Raw genomic sequence first — 13609 nt, 5'->3', positions numbered from 1 at the left:
ATGCTCCTGAGCACTAGTTCAATTGCCTGGGGAGCTTAGCTTGGATTGGAGCCTGCCCCAGCTCAGTGCGCTGGATGGTTAGTTGGTTCAATTCCCATACTGCCTAAGGTCACAATGACAGCCCCTCCTTCTCAAACCTTACCCTTTGCGTGAGGTTTGGTGACCTTCAGGTTAAACTCATCTTCAGTCACCTTTGTCTAATGAGAAAGCAGTCTATGGCCCTCTGGTAATGTGGTGATTTTTACTTTATATTCTGACCGTCATACTCTCCTCAAAACTCTATTTAGTTCATGCAACAGCTTAACTGGGATATCTATTCTTGGAATTTGCGTTAGCCATCTTTGTCAAGACTCTTGTCAGTCTAGATCCAAGCCATTCAGTGCAACATTAAACCAAGACCTCTTTCTTTGTGGATAGAGTTCATTAGCCGCTCAATCTTAGATATAATTCCTAATTGGCCTGCTGAGGGATGTGAATACATATCTCTAGAGCACGTGAGACTTGAATGCAGACCTTCTGGCTCAGAGATATGGATATGACGGCTGCTGCATCAGCACCTTACTACTCAATCTTAGATATTTCCCACTCAAGTTATTCAGAAATAATATGAAACTCCTCTGGAGCAGGTGGGACTTGAAGCAAGTTCTCCTAGTCCAGAATAAAAGACTCTACCACTGCTCCACAAGCACCTTGCTACTCAAACTTACAGCTCCTTCCACACACCAATTTCACCTGTTTCTCCCTTCATATCCATTCAGTCAATTTATTAACCAATGAACACCAATAACCTGCCTACCTACTTGCCATATTAACAACTCTGTCAAACGCAGCTCACCTCTAGATTTCTCAGGAGATGAGACATTTCTTAAGATCATGAAAGAAGCTCTCGTGCACTGTTTAAAAAAAATTGAGTTCCATCTGGGTCAGTAGTCAACAGGTTAGGATAGCATTCATAGAAATGTTTAACACCAAGAAATTATAGATGTCCAAGACAAGAATGTGAGCTTACTTAAAACTCCTATTGATTGCTTCAAAATATCTTGTTGATGTATTCAACAGAAATATGGCATCTGAAGATTAGTAGACAGTGGAACTGAGCAAACAAACTTTCAAATCTGGCATTATACCTTTTAGAACCTAATCTGATTTCCCACCTTTTAGCTTTCTTGCCTAGTAACAGCAGAAACTGTTTAAAGGACAACAACTGTCGTCACAACCTAGTATAGATCATGTGTTGTCACTCTCACTACATCACCTTTTGCAATTAGTCGAGGCCCCAAGCCAATCGTTCCAGCCAAAGTCACGGATGTTACAATTGTGCATTCTCCTCTCCCTTCCCTTTTTGAGCTGCAAGGCTCTAAGATCAGTTTAACTGAAAGCCTGAGGAAGGGTCTTGACCCGAAACGCCAGCTTTCCTGCTCCTCTGATGCTGCTTGACCTGCTGTGCTCATCCAGCTTCACACCGTTTTATCACAGATCTTCTGGACAAACCAAATTCACATGAATGAGGAAAATTACCAGTTTTTTGTTTACTGATGTTGTTTATGGGATAAATATTGCCCATGGATGCCAGTGAGAACTTCTCTGCTCTGTTTTAAATAGCAAGAGATCTGGTATATCCAATTGAAGGTGTACTTTAGGCCATTTTAAGAGTTGGGAGGCATTTCTTCACTCAATGGCTTGTGAATCTTTGGAAATCTCTGTCCTGTAGGGTTGAAGAAGGTCAATTGTTCAGTAGGTTCAAGACAGAAGTCAATACATTTCTAGAGACTAATGACATCAAGGGATATGGATATAGGAATGTGGCATTGAGATAAAAGATTGTCTATGATCTATCTGACTGGCGAAGAAGACTCAATGGACTGTTTTTAAATACAGTTGCGTATGTACTTCACTTCACTAACCAGTGACAATTTCAGTGGCCCTCTCATTACCCTCTCATTTTCTTCCATTTTCATGTATTTTCACTTAATATCAGTGATAAGTGCCTTCCCCAAGTTGCTGCAGTTCTTATCCTGGTCTACTAATCTTCAGACTTTTCAGTGTAGACATATTTCTGACAGCACTTTTGTACATTTCTTAGTTTACTTTTGTACTAATGTGAGTTCCCCTCATCATTGGCAAGACTAACTTGAGAATGATGAGCTTCACTTAGACCCATGATGCTCATGGGGCTCACAGGAAAGAGCTGAATGCATACCTGCATTAGCATCTGGAAGTGAATCTCAAAGCTTCATTCATTGTAAACCAAATTTCCATTTTAATTGAATCTATAATCTAGTAAAATGTCCCAAGGCATTTCACCAATAAAATTCATCTAATGCTTAGCCAAAGGAGTAGTTTTACCTCACCTGCAAAAGAGCAAGTTAAAGGAGGAGACAGAGGTGAAGACACTTAGGAAAGAAATTCCTGAGTTCAAGGTACAGTTAGCTGAAGGGACAGCCATCGATGGTGGAGCAATTAACAGCAAGAAACTGGAGGAGTGAAGGGGTAGCGGGGAGATTTTAGTACTGGAGGAGGTTTGCTGGAGATGGGGAGTGCTTGACCAGATTTAGGTTGAAGAATTAATAGTCAGAAAACTGGTCGCATGACAAACTAGTTATCATTGGTCATTGATGATATATTTTAAACACTTCAGCTGCTGCCCTTTTTATTTTTCATGTATGTACTTTCTTGCATTTGGTGCTCAGTTTGGGCAGTGTGGGAAGTTAATTATTAAATAATAATGAGAATCATGCCAGATTCAAAACCTGTAGGCTAAAACATGATGTTGAAGTGAAGAGAAAGGAGGGGCCTTGTTTCTTTAGAAGCACCTTCCAAACATTGAACCTCAATCTCCTTTGGGACAATGGCAGCACGTGCCGTGGGAACACCATTACTGCTGAGTTCCCCTCTCAAATAACACACCATCCTGAGTAGGACATTTATCACCCATTCTTTTGTGTTCACCATGTCAAACTCCTAGAACTCACCACTTGGCAGCACTGTGGTCATACCTTCACCACAGAGTGTACTGGTTAAACCCCACCAGTACCTTCTCAAGGGCAACAAGCAATGAGCAAATGATAAAATGGCAAAAATTAATTTTCAAACAATGGGTTCGAAATTCTAAGAAGCCTGGATTCATTGGCGATTATAGTTTTTCCAGTGAGACTTCCCACTTAGTAAAGAAAGGGATGAGAATGTAGTGACCATCACGGAGACATTTTTCTAAATTATTCTTTTAAAAACATTTGACGGTGGACAGTGGGAATAAGAAATTGAAAAAGCTATTGGCCTGAACTGAAATGGCAGCTTTTTTCTGTCGCTGCTATGTGAACACTTCCAGATCTATAAATGGTCATTTTAGCTCCTGTAAGAGCAGAAACCAAGGGAACTAAAACTCACCCACTTTGTACTGATTTTCTCCTTGCTACACTTTTTCATATTAAACACTAATTCTGAAATCAATCAAAACTGCTGAGTGAATGACCAATCTCTGCCTCCTCCTTCAACTCCAAGATCAGAGATGCCAGTCTAAACGCCATGTGATACCAAGAGGTGGCTGAAGGTTCTGGACACTGCAATGTCTCTGGGCCTTCACAGCATCTTTGCAGTAGTACTGAAAATTAGTGCTCCAGGACGAGCTGTGGACCCCGCCAAGTTGTTCCATTACAGTGACAACCCTGGCATCTACCCAACAATGTCGAAAATTGTTCAGGTTTGTTCAGTCCATAAAAAGCAGGACAAATCTAATCTGACAAATTACTACCCCAATACTCAATACAACTGAACATCAAGTGTCAATGACTTGAGAAAGTCATTTAGCCAAAAAAACAGCCCAGTGAGCCCTGTTGGTGTTTTGTCAGGATCATTAGGCTCCTGACATCTTTGTTCAAACATAGACAAAAGTTCTAAATTTCAGCGTTGAGCTGAGAATCACTGCCTTTGACTTTAAGGCAGCATTTGACAAATTGCAGCATCAAGGAGTTGATTGAAATTAGGAAAAAAATCTCTCCATTGATTGTCAAACCTAACCCAAAGGAAGGTGGGTTGTTGGAGATCAAAGACCTTTGCCCCAGAGATTCACTGCAGGAGTTTCTATGAGTAGTATCCTATACCAACCACCTTTTGCTTCTTCAGGGATAATATTCTCTCTACTATTAAGACAGAATTATGGATATTCACTGACAATTGTACAGCATTTAGTACCATTCAGATTTTCCCCAAATATTGAAGCAGTGATCGCTTACACGCAGCAAAACCTGACAACATTCAGGCTTGGGCTGATAAATGGCTGTAATGTTCACATGCACAAAGTGCCTGACAATGACCTTATCTAATAAGACAGAGACCATCTATCATCCTCCCCTTAACATTAAACAGAATTATCAGTTTCTCTACTGTTAACATTCTGATCAATAATATTGAGCTTAATTGCACCAGCTAAATAAATACTGTCATTTACATGAATAAGTTTCAGCCTGAGTATTCTGAATAAACGTGACTCATCTACTGACTTGGAGATAGCAAAAACTGCAGATGCTGGAGTCAGAATTGATACAGTTGTGGAGCTGGAGGAACACAGCACGTCTGACAGAATCAGAGGAGCAGGAGAGTCGACATTTCAGGTCAGGACCTTTCATCAATGTCGACTTTCCTGCTCCTCTGGTGCTGCCTGACCTGCTGTGTTCCTCCAGCTCCACACTGTATTGACTCATCTGCTGATTTGTCATCTTCGTCCATCTTCTGCAAAGCATAGCTTAGGAGTATGATGGAATACTCTTTGTATGCCTTGATGGGTGTAGCTCTAAAAATACTCAAGAAACTCAACACCATCCAAGACAAAGTATCCCAAGTGATCGGCACCCATTTACCATTTTAAACATTCATTCTCTCCTGTATCAATGCACAGTGGAAGCAGTGGCTCCCATCCACAGGATGCACCGCAGCAACTCGCAAAGACAAGACCTTCCAAACACATGACCTCTACCATCTAAAGGGACACGGGCAGCAGGTACAGGTGAAAACCACCACCTGCAAGTTCCTGTCCAAGCCACTCACCATGCTGACTTGGAAATATATCACCCTTCCATTAATGTCACTGGATAAATATCCCAGAACTGCCTCCTGCATGGCATTATGGATGTATCTACACCTCACCAAAAACAGTGGCCCAGGAAACCAGTTGACCACTACTTTCTCTTGGGCAATTAGGGGAAAATAATACATGCTGCTCCTACCATTGCTACTTACATCCTATTAATGAATAAATTAGAAAAGATCAAAGATAATTGAATGTAAGCTTAACCCTTGATTGGTTTAAGGCCAGGTAAATCTTTTATGTTGTTTCGATTTAAGGTGACAATAGGACACGTTTACATAGAATCCCTACAGCATGGAAACAGGCCCTTTGGTCAAACAAGTCCACACTGAACTTCAGAGCATCCCACCCAGACCCATCTCCCTAAACACTATGGGCAATTTAGCATGGCCAATCCAACTAACCTGCACAATTTTGGACTGTGGGAGGAAACCGGAGGAAACCCACACAGACACGGGGAGAGCGTGCAAACTCCTCACAGGCAGTCGCCCGAGGGTGGAATCAAACCTGGGTCCCTGGTGCCGTGAAGCAGCGGTGCTAACCACTGTGCCACCATGCAGCCCCAGAAACAGGCTCTGTTATGGTAAGGGAAACTTCCTGATCTTCCTTTCCAAGAGTGAAGATGTAATGTGGCTTTCTTCAGCTGTGACTTATAGAAGACCCAAAGAATAGAGAAGTCTCTGGTTTGCTGGAAAGCCTAATCTGTAAAACAAAGACTGCCTGCCAAACGAAACAATCCAACTTGAATTTTGTATCCGCCCAACACACATGGCCAAATACCTGGAACTCTCAGTAGGAGGGGTCAGGGAATATTTCTCAATTTGTTGGACTTCAAAGCTTAGCCTGAAAAGCCTCATTCAGAAGCCAGCCTGCACTTCTTAGAAGTAAGAACCTCAAGTTTTGGAAAAGGATTTCCTTTGGATTTTGATCGATTTGGAACATTGAAGACAATACATTTGCCGCATCATGCAGCTATGATCTTTAAACTTCTTTTGGTTCCTCCTATTTTCTCTTGGGCTGCCGAGGGTTGTGGATCTGATGGACTTCCTCATCTCTCCGTAATCGGATTTCTAATGTCTGGGAATGCTTGCCTGAAGCGATTAGGAATTAGTAACCAGCACTGACATTGAAAGTCTCCAAGTTCCTTTGAATCCTTCATTTTATTCCATTCAATTTGTAATCAGGTCACGTGACTGTGAATGTAGCAAAAGTATTGCAAGAGGTAGTGCAGTCTGACTAATTACTATCAGCTTCAGACAAGTCTGTACTAGAAATTATTCAACTTTGGTGTGCTTTTGGTATGCTATATTTTGGTTTCTGTTATTGATCTGCTTTGAATGCAAAAAGAATTTAACTCCTGGTGTATAAAATGCAATTCTTTTTAAGCAGAAGCAGAATATTTCAAATCCTTAAAATTTTGACTCATTCTCAGATCTAGAGTTTCAACAAAGCACCACTCCAACTGTCTCAGATCCTTGAAATCTTGGCTGGCAAGGCCTCCTGAGATTTAAGAATTTGAGAAAGCTTCCACTTTGGATCTGTAAGTATAATGTTTGTCAATTCCCTGTATCTTATTTGCTTATTTGATTATATGTTCCAAAATCCCCTTTCCATTTCACTCCCTCTCCTTCTGATGCATTCAGAATATACCGTCTTAGGTCAATTGCAAAAAAAAATTCAATCCAAGAAAAGTGGAAATAAATTCCCAGATCTCTGTATGCCCTCTTTGGCATGGGTACAATGTGTATATGTTATATTCTGCTCTGTGTTATGATGAGTGTTGGGAAAAGTTTTCAACACACGAGTTGGAAGGTGTTACTTTGAAGTCGCTAACACTTTTTTTTTCTCTCACCATCCACCCTCTCCTCACCCTTTCTTGGTTCTAGGTGGAGGAACGCTCCAAGTTAAACCGCCAGAGCTCACCAGCAATGCCACATAAGATGGGAAACAGGATGTCTGACCCAAGCATGCCGCCTCGTTCTGAATCATTTAGCAGCAGTGCAGTGCAGGCTGTACGAACCCCACCAATGCATAGACCTGTAGAGACTCAGGTAGCAGAGTCAATAGTTCCTGCTTTCCCCTCACCTAGCTTGCATGGAGGACTGCTTGAAATATTCTGGATTGCTGATGCTTCCCGAAAATGCTATGCCTGCTTCGCAACCCTGTGTAGAATTTTACAACAGAGAAAGAGGCCATTCAGCCCGACATGGGCCTCTGCTGGCATTCATGTTCCTTCCGAGCCTCTTCCTGCCAAACCCCATCTCCCATTGTCAACATATCCTTCTCTTCCTTTCACCCTCATGTATTTTTTCAGCCTCTCCTTAGGTACATCTACGTTGTTTTTGTCTGAACCACACAAAGGTAAGGTGTTCCTTATTCTCATCACCATCTGGGTAAGGAATTTTCTCATGAATTTCCAATTGGATTTATTAATGACTGTCACAGTGGCCAGTAAATTTTTATATCTTTCCATTGTGCCTCCCCCGCCCCTTAAATGGAAACAGCTCCTTTGTTCAGACAAATGAGCCCATTTGTAATTTCATGTTTCCTGGAAGGTTCCTGGTTTGTTATGCCTAACGGTGAGAATCTCTGAGTTTGGGAAATTTTCAGACACTTGCACTTTCCCTAGTGCTTCTTTACCTGTTCCTGTGCTTGTGCTGAGCCAGTTTCAGAATGACAGACTCAGGGATAGCTCAGGTTGGTCTCAAATCTGGTTGGAAATCTTATGCCGATGCACCCCATCAACTGGAACCAGATCCTGGAAACCTGGGAAGTCTGAATAAGATAACAGGAATGGAGAAACATCTGGAGGATAAGAATTAGGAAGGAGTGAAACACAAAGGTCAAAGTTCAGGAGACAGGGCCATTAGGTGACCTCAAGATAGGAAAGCCACTTATTCTCCCTTCTTCAGTGAATGAACCCTTCCCCCCATTACCCACCTATCCTCACCTCATCATCATTGTGTCCAGCAGCTTTTTCAACAATTCTAGAGGATGAGGCTCCATTACTTACATGCACAGAAAATCCCTTCCTTGCGACAGTCACTCGGTATGTGTGTGAGACAAACACCATATGCTTGGCCTCAAATCTGCCACAAGATGATGTAATGGATTTGCAGATCTGGGAGGTAACTCTAATTTCCTTCTGCGCAGGTCCAAGTAGCTCACCTGGTTCCTTTGAAACCGCACAGCACTTCCATGACGGGTTCCCAGTCCCTTCACGAGCAGCCATCTAAGAGTATGTCCAGTGCTTTCCATTCACAAGAGGGGCTAGTGTCACATCGTGCCGAAATGCCACGGCAGAACTCCGACCCCACATCAGAAACCCCACCCCTTCCTCCCCGCCTTGGGTCAAGAGAAGAAAAGTGTGGGGGCAGCGTTTGGCACAGGCAAGAGGAGGACACCCCACCCAAGGTAATCAACTCGTCATGCATCTCGCCTCATCTCTCTCTGTAAGGCAGCAATGAGGCCGATATAGGGTGGTCAAGACCTGACATTATTCCAGGAGCTACCGGCCCATGAACTCCATTCACACCTAGCCCCTGTCGCTGGTATCTCAGTAAGCATCCTATCCCAGAGACGAATCTTATCATTACCAATTTAGAACATGAACACACTATTAGTTAGCAAAGTGTTGATTTTGATTATGCAACAGCCTGTCCTCACCCCCTCAATCTCCCGACATTTTTGGAACAGATAAGTGAAATTGTTGGCAGCAATTTAAATAAGCCTCTGTTTTTGTTTTCATTTCTTGATTTTTTTGTTCTTGTGACCAGGTTAATCTTTGCTTTCTGGAGACTTTAAGACAGTCTTGGAGGGTTGGCATATCCTAGGTTCAAGGTGTACCCTACATTGTAGGTTACATACAAGCAAGGTATTCAGATCAAACCAGGCCAGTGGTATCTGGGTCAAGCACCATCCAATGGTGGGATTTTAGGTCAGCACTTGGGCAAGTGAAAGGGACGAGATACCTGGAGCTAAATTGTCAGTCTTAATGAAGCTGTTCACTTGTTCGCCGAGCTGGCTGGTTGTAGTTCAGACATTTCGTCACCGTGCTAGGTAACATCATCAGTGTGGCCTCTGATGACGTGACATCACTTCGTCGGAGGCCACACTGATGATGTTACCTGGCATGGCGATGAAACGCCTCAGCTCCAATCAGCCAGCTCAGCAAGTGAGTCAGCAACCTCATCCACAATCCACGCTACAAATCTTGTCAGTCTGAATCTTCAGGTATTCCAGTCTCCTGCTGTTAATTTGCCTTTGAGAATGATAGAATGCCAGGTTATTCTGTTTTTCTTTTGGGACAGCAAATACTATTTCTATCGAATTGTAAAGCTCAGAAGAAACCCAGACAATCCATCACGCCAGTGCTGTCTCTCAGAAAAGACTATGTGGTTCATCCCATTCTCCCTTCCAGTGCTGTACTTTCTCCTTCAATTATTTATCCAATTCTTATCTGGGAAGTATTTTCTAGATCACAATAACTTGACACTTAAAGGAAACAAATTGTTTCCTCTTGCCTTTGTTTCTTCCCTCAATTTTTCTTCAATCTGTTTCCCTCTGGTTACCGGTCATCTTACTACTGGAAACAGTTTTCTTTTTATGCATTCAAAAAAAATTGCTCATGAATTTCAGAGATAGTGGGAACTGCAGATGCTGGAGAATCTGAGATAACAAGGTGTAGAGCTGGATGAACACAGGAGGCCAAGCAGCATCAGAGGAGCAGGAAGGCTGACGTTTTGGCCCTTTTTCTAGGCCCGAAATGTCAGTCTTCCTGCTCTTCTGATGCTGCTTGGCCGGCTGTGTTCATCCAGCTCTACGCTTTGTTCGTGAATTTGATTGCTTTCAAATGTGGGCATATATTTTTCCAAGGAGAACGGCCCTTTCTTCTTCAGTTGGAGTCATTAATTTGCAATATAGTAGGAGGCCATTCAGCCCGTCAGTTCTCCCTCCATATCATTTGAAAGCCACGAAGCCTTCAGAAGTAAAATGCCTGACCTGTTTTGCCTGGTGAAGTTGAGTATCATTTTCAGATTAGGAGGAATAGACTGGGAACAACACAGCAATGAAGGTGACCACCCAACTGCCCTCCACAGAAATTAAAATCCCATTCCATCACTGTGGGGAGTTTATTTGTTATCATAATCTCCAACATTCTTCTGTCCAATAACACTGCCAGAAAGCTCTCTCACTGAATGCTCATCCCATTGCTGCTTCTTGCTCTGCACAAAATGGCTGCCACATCTGCCTGCATATTATTGCTGCACTTCAGTGTGAGTGATTGATTGTAGATGAATGAAGCACTTTCTGAGATGGAGTTTAATACTGTAATGCTGAGATAAATCTGTTTGTTGTGTCTAAATCACTGCATATTGGAATCCAGTTTCCAAGCACTGACTCGATGGGGCAAGGTGACTGACTTCAGGATGGAGCATCTTCCTAAGCATGTAACCTCTCAGTATAACATTCACAAATAAATGTTCTCATGCAGTCCATCTGGCAATGGAAAATTGTTTTCACTTGGTTTCGCTGGTGGGAACAGAGAGATGCCATTCAGTCCCTTGAACTTGTCCGACATTCAGTTAGATCACAGCTGATCTGTATTCCACCAGCCCTTTTCTCGAAAGCTCAATTGCATTACTCATCTTAAAGACTACCAGTTGCAGCCTTGAAACATGGAAAGATTTTCGGGAAAGAGTCAGAGTTCCAGTTTTCCACTCACTTTAGATTAGGAAGTGTACTCAATCTAAACTGTTTGTGATTTGAATGCTTCCATATGTCCTCTTTTATGTTACTAAGGAGAACAGTCCCATGAATTTTCTGTCTCAAATACGATAGTTGTGTCACCTTGTTCCAAACTCTGGGAAACCAGTGGGAATGGATTCTGTCTGCCTAGCCTAGTAAACCACTTTCGTGTTTAAAGACCTCAGTTTGATTCTCGCCAATCTTCAGCACCACAATGAAGATCAGCTGCAACATGAAGTTCTGTGCTTCTTTCTCTTTTGTGACCAATTTAGAAACCACATGATTGCCTTTCTCATCTCTCTGTTGACACCACTGCCAGCTCTCTATTCTTCATCATGCACCTTGTTTTTTATTATCAGGTCCCTCAGAGGACAACGTCCATCTCACCAGCGCCAGGCCGCAAGAGTTCACCCGGAAACAGCAGTGGATTGGCTAATCGGCCCAGTGCCCAGTTAATACGAGCAAGGTAATATGAACCGAAGGAAGGATTTTGAATAATTCTGAAATTCTTGCAGAAAAGGTGTTTTAATTCGCAGTTTCAGAATTGGTGATTCAAGGTTGTAGCAATTTCGCTGCAATATGTGTTCTCTCTTCTTCATTGACCCCCATGACTCACCCTGTGATCAGTTCTGAAGAAGAGTCATATTTAACTCAATGAACATTCACTCTGTTTTTCTCTCTCAATAGATCCGCCCAGTGTCTGCAACTTTCACTTTTGGTGAACTAGACATTTTTATGTCAGTTCAGAGTAGTTGCATGGTTGCCATTTGGTTTTCCATTAGAAATTTTTGTTGCATTCTCTTTTATCAATCTGCTGTATTGGGATTCAAACACATGATACCAGAACATCAAGCTCAGACTCAAGATTGTTATCCAGTGCCATTACACCAATACCACAGTTTCCTTTGGCGGCTGCTCAGGCTCTGAACCATCAGTCTTGTTTCCGTCCCTCGTCCCTCGGTCACTGTCCCTCAGTCTCTGGTCCCTCAGTAACTCTCTGGTGCCTCAGTCATTGTCCCTCAATCCCTGGTCCCTCAGCCACTGTCCCTCACTCTTTGGTCTCCAGTCCCTCAGCTTCTATCCAGTCTGACCTCTCAGTCACCGTCCCTCATTCTCTGGTTCCTCAGTCTCTGTCCAATTCCAGTTGCTTAAGCAGTATCCCTCAGACTCCAGTGTCTCAATCTCTGCCCAGTCTCTGATCCCTCAATCAAAACCTAATCCTTCAGTTTCTGTGATGGGTCTGTTCTGTCAGTTGAGATATTTGCAGAAGTTTCTTCTTTGTGCAGGATGCTTAGTTTTGACTTCTATCTGGTTTCCCCTGCAGTAATCCTGACCTGCGTAAGAATGACAACCTGTTGGAGACTCCTCTGCAACGCACCAGCAGTGGCAGCTCATCCAGTTCCAGCACTCCCAGCTCCCAACCTGGCTCCCAGAGTGGATCCCAGAGCAGTTCCCAACCAGGTTCCCAAAGTGGATCCAATGAGCGCAACCAAATTCGGGGTAAGAAGGTCTGGACGGAAGGTCCATGGAGAGCAGAGGGAGACAGCAAGGAGTGTGTGATGATGGAGGAGGGACGAGAGGTAGTTAGTGAAAGAAAAGATGGGGGATTCATTTGTTGGGGACATGGTGAGCGGGAGGGTGGAAGAGAAGATGAGTGTGATGAATTTTGAGGGGGGGCCTAGGTGGGGTAGGGAGGTATCAGCATTGTTTAGTACCCAGTGGTTATGACGATGCTAGGTTTTGACTCATTGCAAATTGTGTCCTGTGTTGCATTACAAAATCCCAGTTTGAAACACTTTCTGGATTGTCCAGGAAACAGAAGTGCTCCTCGGCTGGGGAGCAAATTAAGGCACTTCCACAGATCTAGAGGAACAGGCCATTTGGCCCAACTCCTTTGTACTAAAGATAATGCTTCACAGGAGCTCACCCAATCCCCTCATCACCTCACCTTTATCCTTCTATTCCTTTCTCCCTCATGTGTTTATCCAGCTACCTCTTCATTGTGCCTACACTGTTGACCTCACCCAGATCCTGTTGTAACAAGTGCCACATTCTTACCATCTTTGGGTATAAAGGAGTTTCTTGAATTCTCTATTGGATTTGTAAAGGATAATCCTATGTATAAAACTTCCAATTTTGAACGCTTCCATACATGGCAGTATCTTCTGCGCTCCTGCTTTGATGAACCTCTTATGAATATTAAAGTCTGTTTTTGTTCATTCATGAGACTCGTGTATCTCTGGCTAGGCCTGCGTTTAATGTCCACCTCTAACTGCCCTTGAGAAGGTGGTGGTGAGCTGCCATTTCAGTCTACTCGCTGTAGGGTTACCACCTTAGCATGATATCATGCAGAGTGAATTGAATTGGTTGGTAATGCTGGGGACCTCTGGTAGAGGGTGAAATAATTTATCTATTCGACACTTCTGGCTGAAGGTTAACACAAATACTTCAGTTTTGTCTGTTGCACAGATGTTTCCCAGTCACTGAGGGTGCAGATATTTTATGTGTGGAAGCCCCTCCTGCTACTTGTTTAATTTTCTACCACTCTTTATGACTGAATGTGTGGGAATTAACTGCAGAGCTTAAATCCGATCTATTGCCTGAGATTAATTAGCCCTATCTACTATATTCTGCCTTCACTATTTAGCATGTAAGTAGTCCTGTATTGAAGCTCAGTGAGCCTGCCAGTGAGCTCTCTGATGAAGGGCCCAGGCCCAAAACGTCAGCTTTTGTGCTCCTGAGATGCTGCTTGGCCTGCTGTGTTCATCCAGCTTCACA

The 13609-nt window shown here is 43.1% G+C and overlaps 1 protein-coding gene across 10 annotated transcripts in view; it reads left to right on the top strand.

Moving 5' to 3' along the window:
* The window catches only part of LOC125457484 (TRAF2 and NCK-interacting protein kinase), a 228425-nt gene that overhangs the window by 170474 nt on the left and 44342 nt on the right, over positions 1-13609 (top strand). For 7 of the 10 annotated variants that reach the window (XM_059651186.1, XM_059651181.1, XM_059651177.1 and 4 more), the window contains 4 exons: positions 6970-7134; positions 8237-8497; positions 11191-11297; positions 12156-12331. In XM_059651186.1, the coding sequence (XP_059507169.1) occupies positions 6970-7134; positions 8237-8497; positions 11191-11297; positions 12156-12331 (709 nt within the window). The remainder of the gene's footprint in view (positions 1-6969; positions 7135-8236; positions 8498-11190; positions 11298-12155; positions 12332-13609) is intronic. The other 3 variants (XM_059651180.1, XM_059651185.1, XM_059651184.1) reach the window with 3 other exon arrangements.

This window comes from Stegostoma tigrinum, chromosome 14 (assembly GCF_030684315.1).
Source record: "Stegostoma tigrinum isolate sSteTig4 chromosome 14, sSteTig4.hap1, whole genome shotgun sequence".
Classification (NCBI taxonomy): domain Eukaryota; kingdom Metazoa; phylum Chordata; class Chondrichthyes; order Orectolobiformes; family Stegostomatidae; genus Stegostoma; species Stegostoma tigrinum.
The sequence above is the reverse complement of the archived record's forward strand: the minus strand, read 5'-3'. Positions and strand labels throughout refer to the sequence as shown.